The 27,194-nt window shown below is 45.9% G+C and overlaps 1 protein-coding gene across 3 annotated transcripts in view; it reads left to right on the forward strand.

The window, feature by feature from the left end:
* Nucleotides 1-6,278, forward strand: part of LOC138489495 (zinc finger protein 154-like) — a 355,077-nt gene extending 348,799 nt beyond the window's left edge. For all 3 annotated transcript variants that reach the window (XM_069617237.1, XM_069617238.1, XM_069617239.1), the window contains one exon: nucleotides 4,084-6,278. In XM_069617237.1, coding sequence (XP_069473338.1) covers nucleotides 4,084-5,048 — 965 coding nt within the window. In that variant the 3' untranslated portion in view covers nucleotides 5,049-6,278. The remainder of the gene's footprint in view (nucleotides 1-4,083) is intronic.
* The last annotated feature ends 20,916 nt before the right edge of the window (nucleotides 6,279-27,194 follow it).

The raw sequence follows: 27,194 nt of genomic DNA on the forward strand, positions 1-27,194 counted from the left end.
ACACAGACGCCATTTTAAAAACCGAGTTCTGGCAGAAAATACCACCCGATAGACTTATAAGACAAGTAAACCGGTGGTATGTTGGAGATTAATACTTTTTCTCGTTAATCTCTAACAATGGGAAGAATCCCATAGGGTTATATTCGGGGTCGAATATAACAAGTAGTTTCCACTGCCACCAGCCAAAACTCGACGAGGGGGGACGGGACAGTGCCCCCTCGAATAACAGACCCAGGAGTAATCGAATTACCCCTACTAGTACGTCCACAATAGGATGGTTTGTACTAGTTCTGTTAGTAAATTTAGGTCTAGTAAAGCCAATGGTGACTTTACATGCCCGGGGAGACAGTAGTCAGTCCCCGGGTATGGAGTCTATGATGGAGGTCCGCTAGGACGCCCCAGTGTTACGGCACGGAGGGTGCGGTGTAACACACATAGAAAAACATATGAGACCCTATGGAGTAAAAGACCCCATAGCCCATCGAACACATTGGCATCCAAAGGAATTACACACACTTATGTCCAAGAGTGGGAGAAAAAGAGTCTCACTCTTGGCAGGGTGGAAAAAAACAAACCCCAGAAATCCAGCAAAGCTGCTGGGGGACTCACTAGGTTAGGAAATTCAGCCTAAACAGAGAATTCTCCCTAACAACAAGCAAAAGACCTTGTGGCATGGCCATGTTTGGACACTAGCCACAGTTAGTAGGTAAGCACGGTAAGGCTAAAACGAAAAGCACCCAAAAATGGTAAAAAGTCACTGCTGCCCCCCAGCTTGTCCATTTAGTACACCTAGAGTAACCAAACATCCTCTGAGTGTTAGACTAGAGCAAAACAAAAATGCACCCCATTACACTGCAGTGTGAGATACATTGTACAATGATAAAAGTTACAAAAGTTACCAAATAGTAACATCAGTATCAAGGCTAAGGGAAACAATGTTTCCCAGAACTGACAGCCTGAAGGACATGTCAGTTTCCACATAACAGATGAGCAAAAGCCAGTGTAGTGAAGCTTAAGGCTTCCCTCACTGCGCAAGTGAACGCCAGATTTAAAAATAAAAAGCAAAACATTTGGGGAGTCCATTAAAAATTGAAAAAAAGGTGCAGTAAAGAGAAATCTTTCCTCCTGGGCCTCTGTTTAACTGGTTTTTGCTCGTGGTTTGAGCCCCCTGGCCTGGCCTGCATCCATTGGCCCCACAGCTTCCCGGCTTCCCTTCCTCCCTGCTCCCGCCTCCCATCCCACCCCGAGCCCCTAATAGGTTGGATCACTATTCATAACTGACCACCCCAGGGCAGCCCTCTGCCCGGCAGCCCCTGCGGCAAAGGGCCCCAAGGCAAAGGGCGGCTCCAACAGAGGTGGCTCCAGAGAGTGTCTGCAGGTGTGCGCAGGGGAAGCCAAGGAAGCCAGCAGTCAACAGACACCAACAAAAACTGTAAGTGTAGCATTGGTTGGGTTGTAGAGCAATTAGTCTACTCCAAAAAGCTCCTGCCACGCTATCTTACCTTTCCATAACGTAGCCTGCCATAGACTTACACCATGCACACTTAGAGATTTGTGACCACCAGCCTAAATCTATTCATGGCTGGACTGTAAATGTTGCCTTGCATTACATACTCATATAATTGCCAATGTTAACAAGTGCCACACCTAGAGAGAACTGTGATGATTAGCATGCGTCGCATTTAGACAGGTGTAACAATGTTCGCTTCTGCCACTCTTGGACGGACTTCTTAACTTTAGCCTGCATTGCATCTAGATAGGATTATGAATGTTAGCATGTACCACACTTAAATGAAATTGTGAATGTTAGCATGCTCCACACTTGGATGGAATTCCTAACTTTAGCCTGCATCTCATCTAGATAGAAATGTGAATGTTAGCATGTGCCACACTTAAATAAAATTGTGAATGTTAGCATGTGCCACACTTAGATGGAATTCTTAACTTTACCCTGCACCAAATCTGGATAGGATTGTGAATGTTAGCATGTGCCGCACTTAAATAAAATTGTGAATGTTAGCATGTGCCACACTTAAATAAAATTGTGAATGTTAGCATGTGCCACACTTAGATGGAATTCTTAACTTTACCCTGCATCAAATCTGGATAGGATTGTGAATGTTAGCATGTGCCACACTTAGATGGAATTCTTAACTTTACCCTGCATCAAATCTGGATAGGATTGTGAATGTTAGCATGTGCCGCACTTAGACGGAATTCTTAACTTTAGCCTGCATGGCATCTAGATAGAAATGTGAATGTTAGCATGCGCCACACTTAGATGGAATTCTTAACTTTACCCTGCATCAAATCTGGATAGGATTGTGAATGTTAGCATGTGCCGCACTTAGACGGAATTCTTAACTTTAGCCTGCATGGCATCTAGATAGAAATGTGAATGTTGGCATGCGCCACACTTGGATGAAATTGTGAATGTTAATATGTGCCACACTTAGATGGAATTCTTAACTTCACCCTGCGTCAAATCTGGATAGGATTGTGAATGTTAGCATGTGCCACACTTAGACGGAATTCTTAACTTTAGCCTGCCTCGCACCCAGATAGAAATGCAAATGTTAGCATGTGCCACACTCATATGGAATAGTGAATGATAGTAAGCATCACACCTAGACATAATTGCAAGGACAGCAATGCCAATTAACCAATCCACTAACAATGTCAACCCTCTGCATACACCTCTCAAACTCTAACCAAACATAACCACAAGCCTACAACACAACAATCCGCACAAACTTCACTACACTGCAACAACAAAACAAACCACATATAAACTCACACAGCAGCACACGACGACTACCGACCGTAAAACACCCCAAGCCAACCAACGGATCGAGGCTGCCAACAGCACATCACTGCTCTCTTGAACTTTTCCAGCGTATTCCCACTAACTCACCCACCCTTCCCTTTTCACAGCCGCCAGAGCGCCAGGGGACCACTCCGGTGGTGATAGTGTGCGGTACAAATATCCTTTAACATTAACACCCCCATTCTATGGTTCTCTCCAGAGCCAACCCCCATTTTATGGTTGTCTCCAGAGCCACCCTCATTTTATGGTTCTCTCCAGAGCTACCCTACCAATCTACAGTTCCATCCAGAGCCGCCTCCCAATCTATGTTTCTATCCAGTGCCACCCCCCAATCTATGGTTCTCTCCAGAGCCACCTCCCAATCTATGGTTCTATACAGTGCCATCGCCCAATCTATGGTTCTCTCCAGAGCCACCCTCATTTTATGGTTCTCTCCAGAGCTACCCTCCCAATCCTCGGTTCTCTCTAGAGCCACCTTCCCAATCTACGGTTCCATCGAGAGCCGCCACCCTCCCACCCCAAATCTATGGTTCTATCCAGAGTCAACCCCCAAATCTATGGTTCTATCCAGAGCCACCCCCCAATCTATGGTTCTATCCAGAGTCAACCCCCAAATCTATGGTTCTCTCCAGAGAATATTTGTTACTATACATTTAAATTTGATATAAGTTTGTGTCCAAAAAAGTATTTGAGATTCAGGCTTAAACATCCTATTTCACGAATGTTTTACACAATGTCATAAATGTAATAATGTTTGATAGCTGAGAGGAGGGAACACACTATATCTCTTATATTTGCTTGGCATATTTTTTTTGCAACTTTTCTATGATAACATAATGGTGAAGCAGAATTCAAACCAAGGTATTTATTATTAATTCCAAATTGCAATGCACCATTAAGCAGGGGAAAGACGCATACCACTAGGTTTGTTCTCATTATTATATTTTTAAATTATTACAGCTTTTGCTCAGCAAGTCTGAGTTATCTCTTTTTATTCCAAAGACATGAGAAGGCTGAAAAGAGTTTATTTTATTAATATTTATTTTAGATTATTAACCTATAAACTGTATTCAGGTTTCAAAATTGCATTTTTTATGAAGAAATGTAATCTGGTGGGCAGGACTGAAATGGATTCCTTTGGATCCTGCAGTGTGTTAGTGGAAAACTGTGCAAGAATTCATAGCTCAGCACTAGGTCTGTTGATTTTTAGGTTTTCAAATAATATCTAGAACATCTGCTTTTTTTTTTTCCTTCAGGTAATGGACTCATCACCAAACCCGAGAGCCCGAGAGAATGTGCGTTCTGCGATCAGAGCTTTATGGAGCAATCTGAACTCATGACACACTTGGAGATCCATGTCATTGAGAACTCCTTTACCTGTAGGATCTGCAGCAAGCATTTCACTGAGATTCCTGCTCTAATCATGCACCAGAGCTCCCACACAAGTGAGAAATGCTATAAATGTGCAAAGTGTGAAAAAAGCTTCACTTCGAGTTCACATTTATGCAGGCATCAGAAAGTCCATACTGGGGAGCGACCTTACCAATGTACAGAGTGTGGGAAAAGCTTCCCTCAGAAGACGCATTTGGACACACATCTGAAGGTCCATACTGGGGAACGACCATACCCGTGTACAGAATGTGGGAAAAGCTTTGCTAAGAGTTCAGGTCTGCACAGGCATCAGAGAATCCATACTAGGGAGCGACCTCACCAGTGCTCAGAGTGTAGGGATAGCTTTGCTAAGAGTTCAGATCTGTATGCGCATCAGAAAATACATACTGGAGAGCGACCGTACCAGTGTAAAGAGTGTGAGAAAAGCTTCACCCAGAGGTCATATCTCTACAGCCATCTGAGAATCCATACAAAGGAGAAGCCCTATGAATGCAAAGAGTGCAAGAAAAGCTTTAGTCAGTCTTCAACCTTGTACTACCATCAGAGAAGCCATACAGGAGAGAAGCCCTATGAATGCACAGAATGCAAGAAATGTTTCACTCGCTCCTCAAACCTGATCCAGCATCAGAGAATCCATACAGGGGAGAAGCCCTATGAATGCACAGAAGGCATGAAAACATTCAGTCACTCCTCAACCAGGAACAGACATCAGAGAATTCACACTGTGAGAACGCCTTTGAGTGCACAGGTTGAAATCAAAGCTAAAGTAAGTCCTCAACCGGGAGCATGCTTTGGCGTGTTCATGCCAGGATGTAGTAACGTTTCATAAAATTGACAAATCCTAGGGTACGTCAGAGATGCCACACGAGGAAATCCTCAGGGGCTGCATCTTGACCACCATCAGAAGATCCATTCTGGGAACAAGTGCCAGGAGGGCACGGTGTGTGGCACGTACTTTAACCATTTGACTGCTCAAACCACAGAAAGAACCCTGTACTGCTGGTATAAACAATGTCCTTGGTACACAGCCAGTCTGCTGATTAGCAATTAACACATGAATTGCAACATGAAGGGCAACTGAAATCTTAGCATAAAACCAATTGTGATTACACAGGATTGTTTACATTGACTAATTATAATATTCTGTCATAGAGCTCTGCAGACCCCTGCACGCCTTGTGTCTGGTGTAAAGCTGTCACGGCAAGCGCATTGTGCACAACTACTCCACAGCATAGACACACAGGAAGCTCTGCAAGTGCTCATTATGTTCCAGTGCCAGAGCCCACCAGGGCGAGGACCCATAGATGCTGAAATGCACTGTTGGGGCCATGGGCACAGTAAGTAAAGGAATTAGTGCCTAGAAATGGGGAAACTCCTGCATGCAAAGATGGAGAGGATTATGAAATGGCAGAATACATAATCGTAATCTTCCATAATGTGAGTCATAATGACCAGTAGCAGTGATGAAGAAGTTTGTTGCAAGTAGGAGAAAGGGTTGAAGGACTAAAGGTAACTTCACTGGCCCGCTTAGTTTTGGGACTCACATATAAGGCATCAATATGAGATTCTGAAGGTATTAGTATTAGGATTTTATGGGGTCTGGCAGCTGTGACTTGTGGGGAAAAGGGAACTCGTATATTTCTGAAATCTAGGAATAAACTTGAAGACATGATCTCACAGAAAGTTGACAAAGTATTTTTTAGAAGAGCAAAAAAGGGTGAAGTTGGCGTAATATTTGTTTGAGCTTCATTGAGTTCTATGGTACAGTCTAGACATTACAAGGCAATTATTGTAATTGTTCTTTTAGAACACGCTTAATACCAGAGGACTAGTTTCTAAGCTCGGGACTGGGATTATGACATCTGTTGCGCTGCGTTGTCTCGCTTCCAAGACAAACGCCTTTCCCCTGAGCTATCCTCCAGGCCCTACAGACGTCTGTGTCTGTTCCCTCGTGTGTGTTCCTCACATTGTTTTCTCATTTGCTGTTCTCCTTTTTTTACTGCCCCCGATGTACTCCCCAGCCCCGCACTATGAATTAAAGAGTATTGTATTAAAAAAATGTTGGGACATAATTGATGATGATACATCATGTTCATGAAAGTATGCTAGCTTTTTGTACGAGTGAGTGATGACTATACATTCCCAGGGGATACAATCCAGCAAGTAGCTCTGATCCTGATTGTGAGGCGCCCTCCTCATGAGACATAGCAATCACACCGGACCACAGCGGGGGAGAGCATGAGGTGACATTCTGCTGCCTGCATTACTGAAAGTAATTTTAATTATTTGTAAAGCGCTTATACACAAGTGAAGTGCTTCAAAGCGTGAAGGGAACAAGAGTACAGAGTCTTTCGAGGGGATTGGGTCCTCCGAGGTATTCCATATCTATGACAGGTAATGTCCACAGCTGTGTTGCTTCGGAAAACTTTCGGCGTCTGCGTCGATGCGCCATCCCCGAGGACGACCTGCGACGGCCGACGTCACCCGATGTGATAAGTAGGACGCACGACGCCCATAGCCTCAGTTCCGTTTTTTCCGCGAACGTGCTCGTTTCTTGAATCTCGATACGCCTCAACTCTTTGTAGTTTGTTGTATTCTTCTCGGTTCTTGGAACCTGTTCGGTTTTTGTGAAAACCTGTTTGTGACGATGTTTACCTCGTCTTCAACCCTGCGTCCGGGCTTCAAGAAATGCGGCGACTGTGGGTCCAAGATGTCGGTCACGGACTCGCTCGACGCCTGCCTCTGGTGCCTCGGGGAGGCCCATGATACGGACTGTGTCGACTGCCAGTCACTCACGGCCAAGGCCTTGCGGGAGCGTAAGAAGAAATTGTCGGTAGGTCGGGTGTCTAAGCCCCGGAAGTCGAGGTCTACGGGGCTTTCGACGGATGACTCGAGAGGCGACTCTCCGCGTCATTGTCGGAAGTCCAGTGGGTCTCCTTCCAGGAGTCGGTCTCGCCACTCCTCTGCCTCTTCGAGGCATTCCCGGAAGCGCCGGCATCGGTCGCCTTCCCAGTCCTCTTCCGAGGACTCCGCCCGTCGGCGGGTCGCTTATCCCACCATGCAAGCGACACCGGAGGAATGGGCTTCCTTCGGGAAGCAGATGTTAACGATTCTTGAATCGCAGGGTACCGGTCCGTCCGCGCCTCCGAGTGGGGTCGGTCGGCACCGGTCGAGAGACACCGCTCGTACGCCTTCGGGCTCGAGTGGTCGGCACGGCTCGCGGGAGATGTCCCGCTCGGACAAGGGTAGCCGTTCTCGCCATGCCCGTTCCAGGTCCCGGTCTTCGACGCGCTAGAGACCGCGTGATCCTGTGCCATCTTCGAGGAAGACGTCGACGCCTGTGGCGCCGAGGTCATCGACGATCTCTCTCGAGGCTCCGCCTCCGAGGGGGTCATCGACGCTGTCGGCACCTAGGTCGTCGCGAGACGCGCTCGGAGCTCCGGCTTCGAGGCCTGTGTCGACGCTGTCGATGCTGGCGGCACTGCAGCTGACGTCGACGCCGACTCGTTCGGCGCCCTCGACGCAAGGCAGTGGTGTCGGAGGGGCCCCGTGGTACGGGGTTAGCCCCTAGAAAGGCACTGGCTAAGGTCAGGCATAGCTTTGGTCCCCAGGTGTCTTCCTCTCACCGCCTGGAGTACATTTCAGAGGGTGATGAAGGCTCTGATGAAGGCTTGGTTCCGGTTACGGTGCCAGATGAGCTTCTCTCGGGCCATAGCCAGTTTGATGACCTGAGGCAGTCACTGCATGATGCCAGTGGACTGGGCACCTCTCCGGAGGTGGAGTTTTGTAGGCCGGAGCCTGGCACTCATGCCGATTCTTCGTACCGGTGGCTTATGTCTCGGGTCACCGAGTACTTGGGATGGTTGGCTCCCCCAGGGGAGTTTGTTCAGGATGATCTCACGGACATCCTTGATCTTGGTCCCCCCACTGACCCGGTACTGCCGTTTCATTTGGCTCTGCAGAGAAGGGTGGCGGTGGCTTGGACTGCTCCGGAGAGTCTCCCGGCAGTGGGCAAGTCTTTGTCGCGAAAATACCGTCCAGCCAGTAGCGACCCCTGGTACTTGACCAGACACCCCACTCCGGAGAGTTTGGTGGTGCAGGCGGCTACGGCCCCTGCAAAGCAGGCGTCGTACCCTACCATCCCTCCGGATAGGGACGACAAATGTTTTGACGGCTGGGCGAAGAAAGTGTTTTCTTCAGGGGGTATGGCGCTTCAGGCGGCCAACTCCATATGTGCCTTGTCTCGTTTCACACACACTCTGTGGAACTGTGTTGCTTTAGCGGCTGAACATATTCCCGAAGGTGACGAAAGGGGTGGTTTCCTTGCTATGGTTCAGGATGGCAAGGATGCCATGTGTGAGGCTGTTCAGTCGGGTTTGGACATGGCAGATTGTGTCAGCCGGTCCATGACGGCGAGCACCGTAATACGCAGGTTTGCGTGGTTACGGAAGTCTGGGTTAGCTCCTGATGTGCAGTCCCGGCTCCTCAACATGCCCTTTGACGGTGAACATCTTTTTGGCAGCAAGGCTGACGAGAGCCTTGAGAGGTTGCAGACCTCCAAAGCTGCAGCGAAGTCGTTGGGCGCTGCAGTTCGACAACCTCCGCCTTTTCGTCCTAGGGGACAACAATGGAGGGGAGGTTCCTTTCGCTATTACTCGTCCTTCAGTAAAGGTGCCAGAGTTGAAAAACAGGGTACTCGTGGTGCCAAGGCCGCTCGGGCTGTTGCCTCTTTGCCCTCAGGCAACGCCGCAGCTGCTACCACTCAGTCATGAAGCCAGGTCCCATGGTTCGCCGGTTGGGGGAAGGCTGGCGCAGCATCTTGTAGAGTGACGTGCCATTACTTCAGATGTGTGGGTTCTGGAGATCATAACCCACGGCTACTGTCTTCCCTTTCGGCAGAGGCCTCGCGACAATCCACCTGGGAACCTCTCTTTGAATAGTCCGGATCCGCTCCTTGCACAGCAAATTCAAGTACTGCTGGAGAAAGGCGCCATAGAACTGGTGCCTGTAGCAGAGAGGAACAAGGGATGGTATTCCCCTTATTTTTTGATTTCGAAGAAAGACGGGGGATTGAGACCCATCATGGACTTGCGCGGTTTGAACAAACTCCTCAGGAAGGACAAGTTCAAGGTGGTTACTCTCTCTCAAGTCCTCCAGGCCCTTCAACTTCAGGACTGGTTGGTGTCTCTCGACCTCAAGGACGCTTACTTCCATGTGCCGATCCATCCCAAGCACAAGAAGTAGCTGAGGTTCGCGGTTGGAGACTCGCACTTTCAGTTTCGGGTCCTGCCGTTCGGATTGACCTCCGCCCCGAGGGTTTTCACCAAGCTCATGGTGGTGGTGGCAGCGCATCTCAGGAAAGGGGGGATTCACGTCTACCCCTACCTGGACAATTGGTTGATCAGGGGGAGCTCTCCCGAGCAAGTCCTGGATCATCTGTCCGTCACCTGCCACTCCCTTCACAAGCTGGGCTTCTCCCTCAATTTAAAGAAGTCCCATTTGACGCCAACACAGCGGCTCCAGTACATCGGAGCAGTGCTCGACACATCCCTGGGGCAGTGTTTTCCTCCCCAGGTGAGGGCTCTTCACATTCAGCAGATGGTGCACATGCCTCACGGGATGGGGAGCTCATGCCAACGAGTTGACAGTCAGCGGTCGTTGGTCTCCGTAGGAGTCCAGACTCCATATCAATCTGTTGGAGCTGAGGGCCGTCAGGCTTGCCCTGAAGGCTTTTCTGCCGACTGTGCGAGGAAAGAGTGTCCTGATTCTAACTGACAACACGGTGGCCATGTACTACCTCAACAAAAGGGGGGGCAGGGTCACTTCCTCTGTGCAGGGAGGCGATGCAGCTTGAGTTCTGGGCCATCCAGCAGGAAGTTTCGATCTCGGCTGTTCATCTGGCCGGAAAAGACAACGAGACGGCGGACGCACTGAGCAGGCAGAGCACGATCTCTCACGAGTGGGAGCTGGCTCAGGAGATTCTCCTGGAGATCTTCGCCCTTTGGGGGACCCCTCAAGTGGATCTCTTCGCCTCCAGTGTCAACCGGAATTGCGAGAGGTTCTGCTCGTGGGAATTTCCTCCAAAAGGAGCCTTTGGAGACGCGTTCATGGTGGAGTGGTCGAGTGGTCATTCCCACTGCTGTACGCGTTTCCTCCAGTCCCCGTCATCCCGCAAGTACTGTGGAGGTTACGGAGGTTCGGTTCCCGGATGATCCTGATTGCTTCGGCGTGGGCCCGGAGGATGTGGTACCTGGACCTTCTCGACTTGTCCATCTGCCCTCCATGTCGTCTTCCCTACCGAGACGATCTGCTCTCACAGGAGGGGGGTCAGGTTCTCCATCCAGAGGTCAGATCCCTCAACCTTCACACTTGGCTTCTGAAAGGTTGAGGTATAAGGATTGGGACCTCCCTGAAGACGTGATGGAGGTGTTGCTCTCGGCCAGGCGGCCGGCAACAAAGTCTCTGTACCGTTGCGTTTGGAGAAAGTTCTGTGACTGGTGCAGAGTTAAGAATGTGGATCCTTTTGAGTGTGACATTCCCATGGTTCTTTTTTGCTTTCCTTGGCCCACAGGGGCTTGCAAGTGGGGACCATTAAAGGTTACCTGGCGGCGCTGTCCATATTTAAGCGCTCGTCTGAAGAATGTTCCTATTTTAAGATTCCTTTAATTTCTCAGTTTTTGAAAGGGCTCACTAATGTGTTCCCTCCGTAGCCTTTTCTGGTGCCTGGTTGGGATTTTAACCTTGTTCTTAAGTTTCTTATGGTTGCTCCGTTTGAGCCTTTGCATTCTTGCCTTTTGAGACTGTTAACTCTGTAAACTGTGTTTCATAAGGACAGGGTTGTCCTTAGAGTTCGTCCTTCCTTTCTTCCGAAGGTGGTTTCGGAATTTCATTTGAGCCAGAAGGTTGTTCTTCCGGCGTTCTATCCTCCTCCACATCCTAGTAAGGAAGAGGAGAGGCTCCATAGGCTTGATTCTAGGAGAGCGTTGAGCTTTTATATTTCGCGCATGTCCCGGGTCAGAGTGGACGATCAACTTTTCATTGGTTACGCTGGAAAGCGTTTGGGACAAGCTGTGACGAAACAGACTTTGTCTCGTTGGATTATTTTAGCTATCTCCGACTGTTAACGCTTGGCGGGTAAGGACCCTCCGGCTGGCTTGCGGGCCCATTCTACCAGGGGAGTGGCTGCGTCTACTTCCCTGCAGAGGGGTGTTCCTATTCGTCACATCTGTGATGCAGCCACCTGGGCTTCGGTACATACTTTTGTACGTCACTACTCAATTCCATCCGAGGGCAGGATCTGGCCTTTGGCAAGGCAGTCCTTTATTCCGCAATTTGATTGGGCATGCTAAATTTGTGTTCTAAATTCTTTTCCCACCTCCTTGCTTGGTACTGCTTTGGGAGTCTGTCATAGATATGGAATACGTCGGAGGACCCAATCCCCTTGAAGAACAAGTTACTCTCTTACCTGGTAACGTTCTTTCGATGGGATGGTCCGACGACATATTCCATATCGCTCCCTCCCTACCTTCCCCGCTGCAGAATTTCTTATGCCATTGCAGCTTGCGTTCCACAAGGCCTTGTGTGTCTGACTGGCAGAAGACTGGTGTCACACGTTCTGGGGGAAAAAACTACAACTGAGGCTATGGGCGTCGTGCGTCCTACTTATCACATCGGGTGACGTCGGCCGTCAGAGTAGGTCCTCGGGGACGGCGCATCTACCTCATCGACGCAGGACGCAGACGCCGAAAATTTTCCGAAGCAGCACAGCTGTGGACATTACCTGTCATAGACATGGAATACATCGTCGGACCATCCCATCGAAAGAACGTTACCAGGTAAGAGAGTAACTTGTTCTTCTTAGGGCTTGAAGTTTCCGAATGAGCTAACATACTAGGCTTGACGGCATTACTACTAGTGAAGTGCATGACAAGAAGGAAGGAGAGAAAGGGGGGAGCAGAGAGAGAGGAACATTCATTCCTTGAACTACCGTACTAGGCCAACGACCTTTCATATAGTGCAAGTGCATGACCAAGAGTGAGGTGATAGGGGGGGAGGAGAAGAACAACTACCGTACTGGGCCTAGCGAACTAGGCCTAGTGCATTCTGGTAATGTAAGTGCGCAGACAGGAAGTGAAAGGGGAACAAGTGCGCCCAGTCCAGCAGGGCCTTGGGTTAAGTGCAGAGAAGTTACACTTTCCATGGAACGAATTCCAGAAGTACACTAGTTGTGAGCAGAGTGCAGGGGCCTGGGGGCAAGTGCAAGGACTGGTGGGGGAGCCTTAGACCTGTGAGGCTCTGTAGGTGCACCAGGAGACCAGTCAGCAAAAACGGAATGGAGTTAGGGAAGAGAAAGAGGAGGGAATAGAGAGGAGGTTAACAAGGGCGAGGGAGAGAGAAAGAGGAAGAGAAGAGGAAGGTCTGGAGAAGTGTCCGGAACTTAAGGATATCGGGCTCAAGACGGAGAGGGGCAGGGCAAGTGCCATGAGCTGCTAGGTCTAGATTCTGTGTTCTCACCTGTTTCTTCCATCATCATGTAGACGGATACCCACAGACCCCTCTGAGCAGATGAGACCCCTCTATCGCATCCAGATAGAAATGTGAATGTTAGCATGCGCCACACTTAGATGTAATTCTGAACTTTAACCTGCGTTGCATCTAGATAGAAATGTGAATGTTAGCATGTGCCACACTTAGATGTAATTCTGAACTTTAACCTGCGTCGCATCTAGATAGAAAAGTGAACGTTAGCATACGCCACACTTAGATGGAATTCTGAACTTTAGCCTGAGTCGCATCTACATAGAAATTTGAATGTTAGCATACGCCACACTTAGATGGAATTCTGAACTTTAGCCTGCATCGCATCTAGATAAAAATGTGAATGTTAGCATGTGCCACACTTAGATGTAATTCTGAACTTTAACCTGCGTCGCATCTGGATAGGATTGTGAATGTTAGCATGTGCCACACTCAGATGGAATTCTTAACTTTAGCCTGCGTCGCATCTAGATAGAAATGTGACTGTTAGCATGCACCACACTTAAATGAAACTGTGAATGATGACGAGTGCTAATCGTGATCATTAGCCTGCCTCACATCTGGACAGAATATTGAAAATTAGCAAATGCCACACTCTGATGGAATAGTGAATGACAACAAGCATCACACCTATACATAATTGCAAGGGCAGCAATGCCAACAAACCAATCCACTAACAATTTCACCCTTTGCATACACTTCTCAAACTCTAACCAAACACAACCACAAGCCTAAAACGCAGCAATCCGCACAAACTTCACTAACTGCAACAACAAAATAAACACACATAAACTCGCACAACAGCACACGACGACTACCGACTGTAAAACACCCCAAGCCCAGCCAACGGACCCACTGGGCTGAGGCTGCCAACAGCACATCACTGCTCTCTTGCACTTTTCCAGCTTATTCCCACTAACTCACCCCCCTTCCCTTTTTCAGAGCCGCCAGAGCACCAGGGGACCACTCCGGTGGTGATAGTGCATGGTACAAAAAAATATATATATCGTTTAACATTAACATACCTGCCCCTAGTGAACACACCACCAAATCCCCAGGTTGATTTATGGGCCCCTAATGGCATGGTGGGCAGGAGGCCAGATGGCAGTTCTCTGCCAGGGGTTTGGGGGAGAGCTTCTTCTCACCATCACTGAGACACCAATGCCACCGCCTGTTCTAACCTCCTTTATTGATGTGTTTTAGGGGGGGGGATATTTTATACAGCCACACAGTCCCCATGTCATCAAGCATTCCCACTCCAGGTCTTCATACAGAAATACCACACACTTCCAGCGGACGCGCCGAACATCTCCAGCTTTACCGGCCACTGTACAGAGCATTTGACATCCCTGGCACTCTGTTACTAAGAACTGAGGCCCCTGGGGTGGCGCATCTGTGAGTGCAAAATGTTACTGACCCAATCCAGATGAGACTCAGGATCGCCCTGTTGATCTTTGTAAGGAACCCACACTATTGGGACACCAGAAGGCTGGTAGTGTCATGTGAGCATCTTCATGTGGAAAACTTAAAGCTTACGCCTTGCCCTGCAACCACTGACAGCGGCACAGCCTTGAGGCCCGAAGAATGGCGTGGCATGTGCCATTTCAATTTCTGGAAAATGTCTGGCCTGCTCTCTTGTGTAGTGTGGTTGCAGTCCACAATGTGAACTGTGGCCTGCCATTAAAACACAGTTTGAGCATTCTATTGCAGAACGCACCTTTGTTACCTTCAGAGCTGAGGAATGCAGTAGAACGACTTTGCAATGAGTCATGTTAAACTTTCTAAAATTACAAACCATACTTTGACTGATTGGCAAGACATTATAGAAACCTGGACTAGTGAAGAAATGCTGCGTTTGCTTGGATACATTAACATGACACCATTGTAATATTAAGTGAAAGTGTAACTCTGCTTTTGAATCTTTGCAAAGCCATTTGAAATGAAATCATGCACAAAAAGTCAACAATTATTGTTTAGCTCTCAGACCATGTAGCTAGCTTGCATCCCAATTAATGTTTAGTTTTCATCCCAAGCAGCGGGTTTGGATACATTGGTTGAGATTAACACTATAGAAGTGGAGGCAAGTGGTGTTTGCTGGTGTGCTCCCTGATAGCCTGCACCTTTAGTTTTCTTTCTGGTGTGCTGTGCAAGCAGTAAGAGGAAGGAGATAAAGCCTGCCCCCTCTGCGTAGCGGAACAAAGTGTAGGCAAGTGGTGTTTACTGCTGTGCTCCCTGATACAGTGGTTCACAGTTGAACATGGAAATCTCTTGTCCAGCAGCGCCCTCAACGAATCCACAGTCAGTAGAATTGTGGCGCACATCAAAAGCCCGGCTGGAACCAGAATCCTGCAACAGGTAAGACAGCATGCCCCCCCGCCCCCGCTTCTCCCCCTAAACAAGGTGTACATCGAGCATGCCTAGCCCTTATGAATAACAGAGATAAAATGGGGGCTGGCTGCCGATGCTTGAGTGAATCCGCCAGTGATAGTCTGAAAGGGGGGGGGGGGTGTCCTTGCCAGCTCCCTTGTAAGTGAGAGTCCGAAAAACCCATGATCAAGGACTGAATCCCAACACTGAAAAAACAAATAATCTGGCAAACACAGAATTTCATCCCAGGGCTATAGTGGACGAAAGTGACCCTGCCCTGGTGTCAAGTTACCCGGAAATGCCCCCAACAGTAGCACCGGTTGAAACAAGAGTGACCCCACAGAAGGGGGGCAATGAATTGGCCAGGATCGTGCTGATTGATGGCACACAAGTGGAAGAAGTACTCAGACTAAGGATCAGGCTGTCCTCCCGCAAAGGCAAGATCTAGCGGTGCAGCAAGCAAAGGACCGCATAGACCTAACAGAAAAAATCATGCGGCAAAAAACCAAAGAGTTTATGCACTGTTAAGGACCATCTGGCAGCCCTAAATTATGAATGACCAAATACAGACGAGCAAAGTTAATAGTCTTGTCAGAAACTCTGTTAAAATCAATGACCAGGGCGCCCAGAAAGCTGGGGTCAATTCGTAATGAAACTGACCTATTGGCATTTTCAGGAAACTCGGGCACAATGAGAGAAAAGAGACCGAAGATGATCATAGAGGCATGAATGAGGGTAATATGCCAAATAAAAGCAGAAATGACATGTCATCGCGATCGGAAGGTGATGATTCCATATTTGAAAACAGACTAACGAGCAGCAGTAGTTCTTCATCCTCCGTGAGGAGCCCCCAAAACCTGCCCCGCTTTGAAAGGGAATGCTGGAATAGGGAAGGGATCCCACTAAGAGAAGATTTGTGTCATACCCAGCATACAGGGATGGTGGCACTTACCATCTTGCTGACCCTTTTTACTAAACTATACGAATCCATTAACAACTCGCTACAAGATCCGGCCACTTTAATCATGATGGCTCATGCAAAAATGACAGGCCTGGAAAGCTTTGTAAATAAAGTCGAAGAAAGATTGATCTGGCCACAAGAGAATCCACAGACACAGCTCTATTAATGGAAGCAATCTTGGAAGACTGCAAGTGGATGGGGAATCAATGGAAGCAGGATCAGATGATGAGTAGAGACCGAAATATACTGAAGCTGCCAAAAGGGACATCAACAATATCACCTGAACCAAGCACTGACCTGGAAATAGAGGAGGAGCTAGGAACAAGAAGACCAAGGTTGCAAGGGCCAACTAATGAAGTTAGCATCTTCTCGATATTCCAGCCAGATAAAACTCTAGAGTGTCCAGAGGGGAAAACCCTAAAAAGAAAAACCCTGGGAAAAAAGAACAAAACTAAAAATATATAAACGGGGCAAAAGAGAAAATCAAATGTTTTTTGGGCTTTTTTAAGGAATATAAGAACACTGACACCACCGGACATGAGTCAAGCATCACAACATCCCAGAAATGAACTGGCGATGCCCCAGGAGGATCCATCAATGAAGGACTCGGAAACCGCACCCTCGTGCCCGAGAACATCAAGGGAGAAAGAGGAGATAGACACCACTTCAGAGACCTGCTTAAGTGACATGATAGAAATAATGAAAAGGGAGGAAGAAGATGAGAAGTGGAATAACCTTAGAAGATCTGATTGGGTAGAGATTGAAAGACCAGTAAATGGAACAATTCTGAATCTGCCCATTGGACTGACTGCTAAATATACTGGGAAAAGGACCATCTATTTAAAACCCTGGAAGAAAAAAGATTAGTTATGGGTTAGGCGCGATTGGACGAGCCCCGCTAATGAGTAGGAGAAAAAAGGAATGAGAAGAACTTCATGTCAAGTATCCAAAGTATGCCTTTGAGAAACCTGGATCTAACAAGAATGGAACCCCAATCCAGAAATAAAGATCAGAAAATATGCTTGGAGACAATAATATCGGGACCTGATGCTCCTATTGTTTATTGAGGAAATGTAATTAAGCTCTTGCAACATATCCCGGCGCTGAGATGTATATCAACAGAGGATATCAGGGTGGTGGAGTTTGTGAATGAGAAGAGAATGGATTGGGTTGTCCTTCATTTTGACTCCCAGCTTAACAAGGATGTTCTACTGGAATACATACTCCTACTCTAGGGCTATGAATTAAGCGATTATCAGGAGATGGACAAATCAAGAAATTAGAAGACGGCAGCAAGATCACCCCAAAAATAATCTAGTGAGTGTTAAAGTGCAAGCCGATGAACACGAACCCGCAAAGGAAAAGCAGCTGCTATTCTCACAGAAAAACCTTCCACCTCTAAAATTCCCTATTGACACTCAAATTCAAAATAAGAGGAGTTGGACAGCATATCAACCTCAACAACAACAAGAGGACAAGTCAAAAATTGGGACTGGCTAGATGGAGCTTTGGGAAAGCCCAAGCAACAATAGATCTATGGCTCCTGGAATACAAGGGAATTCCTGATGAGGACAGACTCCTCATGTGAACGGTACGAGTCCTACCTAAAGCCAGCCTGCAAAGGTGCCTTGGGTAGACCCTTCTCAGGGCTCCTAACTATGATCAAGGTGGACAAAGGGCTAATGGTAAACAGCCTAGCCAATCCGTACTTTCAAATATTAAAATTGAGTAAGGGGCCCCCCCGCTAGAAATGAAACTTCTACTAATAAACGTGTACTGGAGTGTCAACATGTGTCTACAGGAGGATTTTATTAAATCAATAATGAGCTATGTGGATGAGACACTGATCAAAATGGAAGATCCATGTATTATTATATGCGGCGACCTGAACATTTGATTACTGAATAAGAAAGGCTTGCCACTAAGAGTCACAACAGGAGGAAAGAGCACGAAGATGGGTTACCGAAACAGCTACTTGAGAACTGTTAATGTTAAACGCACAAGCTGCAGGAGACAGGTGGGGTGCCTGCACATGGGGAAGAGGAGCTCACAGATCAAACTAGACTACTGTTTTGTTTGCTGAAATGATGGAGACATTTGAAATAGTGAAATAATCCCTAAGAGATCGTGTTCTCTTAGCCGTCAGCTTACGTGATACTGGCCATATACAGGGTAGAAAGAAAAATGATTCCAGTAGAGGTAACTTGGGGAAATAGTAGGCTAAGGATTAAACCGAAAGAGGTGAGAATCGCCACCCAATATGAGCGCTCCATAGTGGAGAATCCAAATAAGGTGGAATAGGCCTGGATCCTGAAAGAGTTCAGAGAAGTTTGAGATAAAGGATGTAAAACAAGTATGCTACCCAAACATGCCTACTTGGGTAATTGGGAATTTGAAATGTGCTGGGTGTTTCCCTTTAGAACTTATGCCAAAACAGCACGCTGTACTGCAACATTGACTGGGTGCCCCTGAACCAAAAAATCAGCTTTTTCAACTTGCAATGCTGTACCCGCCATAGCTTGGAAACCAGATTGTAATCCTGCAGCCACAGGATCTAATGCTGCACTCTAATAAGCAATTGGACAGTGTGTGTCACTGTGCATTTGAGTTAGTACACCTTGGGCAAAACCTTCCAATTTATCACAACACAGTCTAAAAGAATTCTGATAATCAGCAGAGGAGTGTTCAACATTTCTTGCTTGATTGTAGCAAAGACCTCTTCAGTTTCGAGTGACCAGGGTGTAGAGGTTCAGAAACTGAATCAAGGGTAAGATTTTGAGGGGGCTTCACAATTTAAGCATATGCCAAGACTCACTTGCTGCAGTACCCAGCTATTCCAAGGAATCCTCTAATTTGCTTTCGAGTTCGGGTACTTGTAAAATCACATTGATACGGTTCTGGTACAAGTGTCTCCCCAGCGGAGATATCATGACCAAGGTAAGGAACTCTAGTCTGACATAATTGGAGCTTTTCTTTACAGGCTTTGTGTCCTTTCAAAGATAGGGCTGTCAACAGATCAAGAGAATCCTGTTCCTCTAGACAGTCCATGAGCGAGACGCCAGCAATAGATTGTCTACATACTGGATGACGATGGAATCCCCCCCCTTTAAACACCAGTGAGTCAAGATCTCTTTATAAAATCTATGAGAAGAGAGACAGGCTTTCTCGATATCGCTGGGGAAGCTTATGAAACTACATTGGAGATTTTGATAGGAAAAGGAGAATCAAAGTTGACTGTTGGGGTACACGTGTATAGAAAAGAAAGCTTAACACAGTTTATCACAGTAATGTGTGTAGCAGAACTCTGCATGCAAGACAGCATAGTAGAAGAGTTACGAACTTCAGAGCATTGACCGAATATAGATCTTGCACAAAACAGAACATGTTCTAATCCGTTTTTTTGACAGGCAAAATCGGGGCATTACAAGGACTGCAAGTGACCTCATTAATGACTTCCTTAAGTAGTGATTTAGTGACAGGCCTAATGCTTTCTTCAGCTTGTTTTGAAATGGGGTATTGAGGGATGCATGAAAGAGGTTTCACTGGGTTCAAAGTAACATGTACAAGTTTGGCATTCACAATTAGTCCCACATCATTTGCATGTGTGGACCATCATTTCAGAGGAACCTGGACTAACAGTCACTGTTGCAACAAGGGAGTGTCATTACGTGGTTTCTTTTTCAACTTTGGGGACTGTTGAAAAATAGCCAACTCTTCCAATTCTCTGTGCAGTGGGGCGGGGGTCTAGAAAACTCCATCAGGGGAACAATGAATAGTGCAATTCATGTCACACAACAAAACTAATTCCAATACATCCATAGTCATTGAAGTGCTTTATAGAGAAGCACAGTCCTCAGAGATAGTACTCTGAGTGACAGACGTAGGGCGAGTAGCTGGATGGGGTATACACTTACCCCAATTCATGCAGCATGTATCACTTCATCAGAACAAGGGACATGTGGAAACTCAGGCTCACAAAGTGAAGCGCAAGAGTTTCTGTATAAACAAGACAGTAAGCATGCTTGCCACTGTTGGCACAGTTAAAATAAGGGGCAGATGAATCCATGGGGAAATGCCCTCACAGGCGCCCATGGGGCAATGGCCTCCCAGGCGCTCATGGGTCAATGACCTCACATGCGCCAAGGCTGTTCTGTTGTGTGTTCAACATAGTAAGAGGTGGTAAGGACTGCGAGTAGGAAGTAGGGAATAATGTTTGCAGCTCTGGCTGCTAGGTCAGAATATTCGGGCACTCTGATTTCCATTGCCCAAGCTCCTTGCAATAGTTACATCGATCATTATAAATATTCATAGTCAGTATATCCTAAAATCCTCCTTGTCCTTGATGATCCGCTGGGGCTCCTCTTCTCCCTCTGCCCAATCCTCTTCCTCAGAAGCAAGTACCAGAAAAGTGCCCCTCCTTTCGCTGCGCGTGCTGACGCTGTTGACTCCATAGTGCCATTCATTTATCCTCTGCTTTTTTATGAAATTGCTGCACAGTCAACAGTAATTCAGTTATGTCTTTTCCTTCCCAACCTATGAGTATTCCTTTAATCTCATCAGCAATATTGGGCGCATCCCTATAACTCACGCTGAAACCGTTGTGGTGCCATAATCGCTGCAGGTGGGATACCGGAAAACTGATGAAACATCTCAACTTTTCATCTTAGGCCGCAGGATTCTCACCTTTAGCCTGTGTGGTAAGTCAGACTCAGGAGACGTATGAGAGGTCATGTTACAAGTGTGACAAATTTGGGGGATTCAGTCACTTTTCTCCAGGGGCGGGGGCTTTACTTGTGATACTAGGGAGGTGAGCCCGCTACGTGACTTTCCCGCTAGGGGTGGCAGCAAGCAGGATCTCCCATACTGATAAGGAACTCCCTTTTGATCACACTCAGAAACTCACGAAGGCTATATCAGTTGACAGGAAAAAAGACTCCTCTTACATCTGCTATTGTGATATATTTACTGAAGAGAAGTACCTGCCTAGTACTGAGAAGAGTAAGAACATAGGAGTAATAAAGAATGAGAACCTGTTGACAACTGGGATGAAGAAGCCCAAAGGAGTTATAAAGTGTATAGCTCGGACACAAATGAAGGACTATCATGAGGAACTGCGGAAGAACCAGACCTGCATCATAAAAGGAGGAGGAGCCACTGAACATCAGAGACCGTCCCAGGAGTTTCGAAACTGCTGGAGAAAGCTGTTTTGCCAGCTGACAGGCAGTAAGAGAGAAGAGGTGCCTGAAGCGCACCGAATGAGTGAGAGGCTGAAGGAATGCTGTCAGCTTGATAATAGGCCCAGGAGGGACATTTCTGAAGGGCTGAAGGAAAGCCAAAACACTGAAGCCCTATCCCGGACGATAGCATACACTAACACCGAGGTGTCAACCCAGGAGAAAAAGAACGGCAACAGCAAACCCATCCTGACCGAAGGCAAAGGAAACACGAATGCTGACCCAGTGACACAACCCCCTTACTGCGAAGGTGACTGGGAGAGCGGAAGACCCAGGGACTGGGGCATATTTAATGATTGGGACACTTATGTTCAAGTGACATTAAACAAATAAAATGATTGGAGTTAGCCTGCTCGTTCCAGTGAATGGCAAGAGCATTAGAAGAGTGAGAATAATTCAGGGACTCAACATACTCGTCCCAGTGAATGGCAGGAGCATAAGAAGAGTGAGAATAATTTTGGGGCTCATCATACTTATCCCAGTGAATGGCAAGAGCATAAGACGAGTGAGAATAATACAGACAGAACTAAGAACTAGTCGTATAGAATTGGAGCAACTAAAAAGTGAAAAGAAGAGACTGTTGATTGAGGAAAACAATAAAAGGAAAGTCGGGGCTCAGCACCCCTCAAGAGAGAAAGTCAAGAAAGCAAGAAGTGATAAGTAAAAGGTTGTGGGAAAGTCCTCTAAAAGAACTGAATTAACTGGTACAAGAAATAGCCAAGCGCTATTGGAAGATTTGATTCTAAAAGAGACACTTGGCTGAGAAGTCAACTGCCCAACCCAGGAGGAGGGAGTCATTCCCCTGGTCTTTAGTTGTTTAACATTTGTGGTAGGTTCAGTATAGAGTAGCTTTGGACTGAAGACAGACTTTTGCTTTGGACATTTCACACAGACGACGAGCACCCTAGTTTATTTATTTTAGGCAGGGAAACCCGTGGATTAGGGAAAGTTAGGCCTTAAAATAAATATTTGTCAAAAATGGTAAATCTTGGTCTGTCCCCTCCTTCTGATCCGCCACATAAGTTAAAGTTTTATTAAAGCAAAGGAAAGAAGGCCTAACCTGTCCCTACTTCTAAGGTGTTCTTTACCCTATATATCTAAAATAAAAATAAGAAAGGTTGCTGGCCCGATGTCTAACAAACATAACGTAGTCCTCCGTCCAAAATCTAACCTAAGTTTTGCCCCTACCCCTAACAAAAGGCTTAAGATAAACTCAAACAGAAAGGTCTGGAAATGGATTCTCGCGCAACCCTTGTAGTGGTGGTTAGTTTCTGACCCCCACCCAAATGTCTGTGGCCTCACCCATGCCACGTGTATGGTTGTCCAGTTCAAAGCTCAAGTTTGAAAAATGTCTCTCTTATTCTTCCTCTTTGCCCGACATGATAGTCTCTGAGTCTTGTAATCGGGCTGTCACCCTCCCCTCACCCCCACACACACACCCTCCTGGGCGTGTGTGTCTCTCGTCTCTCCTGGAGGAATTGTTTTTTTCTCCACACCTTGAGAAAGAGCTTCTCTCATCCCACCTCGGGATCTTACTTTTTACATCCCATCTTGCAGTTCTGTCTCTTCTACCTTGCTATGGTTTGATGTTGTTTTACTGACACTCATTTTTTGGTGGATTTTCTTACTCAACACTTTTTCCCCATGTTATTTTCCCCAACCTGACCCCCTCCCTGCTACTTTTAACTGCTTACCTGCCCCCCATATGTATTTCGATTAATTTTTTCAGTGGAATTTATATAAGAATACAAAACTGAGCTTGAACAAAAGAAAGTTAAGAAATTTAAGCGCGACACATACGACTATATTAATGATGAAGTGTACACATGGATGGAGAAATATGGCCCAGTAGCACCAAAAAAGCTCCATAAATACCCATCCGACAAACAATCATCTGATAACACCTCTAGTTCAGACTCAGAAGTACAGAGAGATTCAGAAACACCAATTGAACAAGCACTTGACAACCTCAACCACACAGCGAGCTCCTCAGCACAAACATCCACCGCTGTTTTTTTAGGCGCACGGCCAAAAGAACCCGCAGGGGGAGGAGGAAGCCTAAGACCCAAACCTCAAACACGTCTACAATTAAGGAAAACTTAGTGATTAATATCTCAGACAGAACTCTCACTAAACAGGAAGAAGACACATTACAAAAAGGTCTCAGTTTTGTTCCGACCTATAGTACAACATTGTTCAACAGTAAGATCGAACTCTATAAATTTGTAAGGAAGCTCAAATTGAACGTGTTCTTTGAAGAATTGGAAACATACGATAAACCTCCCAACATGCCTGATTTCCAAGAGTTTAGGGCTAAAAGTGGGTTCATACCTCCCATCAGTGTCCCCTCTATCGACATTTTTCAAAAACTGGTCACTCGAGATCTTGAACGGATCAATTATCGAACCCCGCCACACAAGAACTTGAAACCTCACGAAATGAGACTTATTAGACATCTCTACAGCGACACCAAAATCACAATTCGCCCTGCAGACAAAGGAGGTGCCCTTGTCATCCTTAACACTACAGACTATGATTCTGAGTGCAGTAGACAACTTCAAGATCAGACCACATATGCCACTCTAGATCATGATCCAACTATCTCAATCAAACAGAACTTAGTTATTCTGCTGGACAAAGCACTCGAACTAGATTGGGTAAATGAACATACACATAAGTTCCTGCTCAATGAACATCCGAGAATTCCGAATTTCCACACTCTGCCAAAGATTCATAAGGACCCTATCAAACCCCCTGGCAGACCCATTGTCGCAGCAATGGACAGTACAAACCAGCCACTTGGTGTTTACATTGATTTTTTCCGACAACCCCCAATTCAAAAAACCCCTACTAATACTCGAGACACAACTCTTTTTTTACAGAAGCTTAACAATATTACTTTCCAACAGGATAATCTGATGTTTACTATAGATGTCAAAAGTCTATACACTTCTATACCACACGACCTTGGAATTGAAGCAGTAGAATGGCTTTTACTTCAATCACCGGATGTTCGAGCCCAAAAGGAATTTATTCTAACCCTTCTGCAATTCATTGCTGAAAATTCTTATTTTCAATACCATAACCAGTTTTTCCTTCAAGTCTCTGGTACATCCATGGGCGCAACTATGGCGCCGACTTACGCCAACTGTTTTATGTCCAAATTCGAGTCGGACCACATTTTGAATAAACCCGAATGGAAGAAGGATATCTACATGTGGACTCGATACATAGATGACATTTTTGGCATTTGGACAGGCACAGATATAGCATTTGATGACTTCTTTGAGCACCTTAATAACATTGACCAACGAGTTCAATTCGCTAGGGAATCATCACGGGACAAGATTACGTTTCTATATGTACAAATAATAAAGAAAGACAATGGTTATAGTACCACCCTTTTCCGGAAGCCAACTGATCGCAATAATCTGCTACACCGCCTTAGCTTCCATCAGCCTAGCTTACTAAGGAACCTGCCATTTAGTCAACTTCTTCGAGTCAAAAAGATTGTAAGTGACCCCGAGGATTGTATTTCACAGCAACTGGCCATGAAAGAGAAATTTCTTGCAAGAGGTTACCATCAAGAAGAACTGGATTCTGCAGTTGAAAGGGTCAACAGTCTTGACCGTAAAACCTTACTATCCACTCCTAAGAAACCAACAAGGGACCTTAAATCACCAGTATATGTATCAAAATTCTCTACCCAGAGCAATAAAATCAAACAAACAATTAAGAAACACTGGAACATTTTCAAAAACGACATAAGAGTACAAAACTTGTTTTCTGAATTACCTGTGTTTGCATATCAGAGGAGTAGGAATCTCAGGGACGAACTTGTACATACAAGACCTCCATTGAAAATAATTATCACACAACGCACTGGCACGTTTCCCTGCCTACACTGCATTAATTGCAATTCCGTCATTAAAGGCAATGTAATCTTCCATCCACGCACAGGTAAGAAGATCATCCTCAAGACTTTTGGCACATGCGACACTGCCAACATCATATATGGCATTAAATGTCCTTGCGGAAAATACTATGTCGGCCAGTCAACTAGAGCAGCCAAAATCAGATGGAACGAACACCGGTCATGTATCCGTAATTCCAACCCTAATTCGGCTGTAGCTCGCCACTGGGCCTTGAACAATCACAATCTTTCACAGATTAAGTTTCTGATTCTGGAGGTACTCCCAAGAAATAATCTTCATGAAGATTTAGGTCTGCGCCTCAATCGCAGAGAGACATTTTGGATTGATAAACTCTGTACTTTGGTCCCGAGCGGTCTAAATGAGGAGATCAATTACCACTGTTATATTTGATTGTGATACTACTGTTTTGCCTGTGTTAAAGGTGTATGCTTTGCCATGTTTTCACACATAAGGGTCTCTACTGTTCCTCTTGTGACTTTACTGTTTCTACTGTTCTTTCTGTGCTTGAGTTGTATACTTTAACATGTTTTCATACATAGGGGTCTCTTTGCCCTGTGCTCTAATTATTACTTTTTGATTGCATTGGCTACTCTATATGATGCTCAGAGTAATTTGTGAAAGATGTTCTGAACATTTGGATACTGTTCTTTTTACATTTCCACATGTTGACAGCCATTGAGCTTAACTTGTTCGAATCACTCTACCTCATGTAGCCTTTTTTGCTTTATTTTCTTAATTATTGTCTGGCATATGTTGCCTTTTGTCTAATCATGTTTGGAGCATTCTAGTAACAGCCCTAGTGCATGTCCCGGACGGTCGTCTGGGACCCAAGGTGCCGCCCCTGGGCGACACCTTACGCACTGTAACTGTACTTCAACTGCTCATCTACGTTTGAATAGTCTTACTATTACCTTAGCTTAATTTCGTTATGTCTTGCTGTCCAGACAGCTTAAAGACCTGTGACAGTATTTTTTTTTATCTTTACTACTTTGTTATTTTATATATTTATTTGGAATGTTGTCATTACAATTATGGGCACCCATTGGTGATGTCCCATAAACACTTCATTTTTAATTTTTGTGGGCCCTGGCCGACATTACAACAGTATTCGTGACCAGATAGCCATAGGACCTGTGACAGTATTTTTTCTAACTTCATTATTCTAATGTTTAATTTTTTTTCGGATTTTATCATCACAATTATGGGTACCTATTTATGATGCCCCATAAATACTTGGTTTGACATCTTTGTGGGCCCTGGCCTATTTTACATCATTATTTGTGACCACCTGCACAAATTTATCACTATTACTTTGTTTTTTCATACATTTTTTTAATTTGGGATTTTGTTATTACAATTATGGGCACCCATTTGTGATGCCCTATAAATACCTCATTTTTTATTTTTGGGGGCCCTGGCAGACTTTACAGCAGTATTTGTGACCAGACAGCCACAGGACCTGTGACAGTATTTTTTCTATCTTCATTATTCTAATGTTTAATTTTTTTTCTTTCGGATTTTATCATTACAATTATGGGCACCTATTGATGATGCCCCATAAATATTTGGTTTGTCATTTTTGTGGGCCCTGGCCGATTTTACATCATTAATTGTGACCACCTGCATCTCAGAAACGAGGTGGTCACATGCTAAACAAAAGAACCGTTGCCTAGACAACGGCTTCACACTGCAGTCTGAGTCACTGCCCTGCAGCTGCACAGTGGAGGATCGTGTCTCTCTGTGTATTACAAGGTAAGAATCTGATTACAATCCTTCTTTTTGACCAAGTATGAGTGTAAAACACAGTATCTAATTGGATCTTTTATGATCCACAGATTGGTTTCCTTGTAAGCACGAGTGGATTTTCTCCATGCCTTTGTGCATAATGTCATTTACAACCCACTGCTGAGTGGGCATGAACGCAGGACGTTCTGTTTTTC

This window comes from Ambystoma mexicanum, chromosome 9 (genome assembly GCF_040938575.1).
Source record: "Ambystoma mexicanum isolate Mex_15411 chromosome 9, UKY_AmexF1_1, whole genome shotgun sequence".
Lineage (NCBI taxonomy): Eukaryota > Metazoa > Chordata > Amphibia > Caudata > Ambystomatidae > Ambystoma > Ambystoma mexicanum.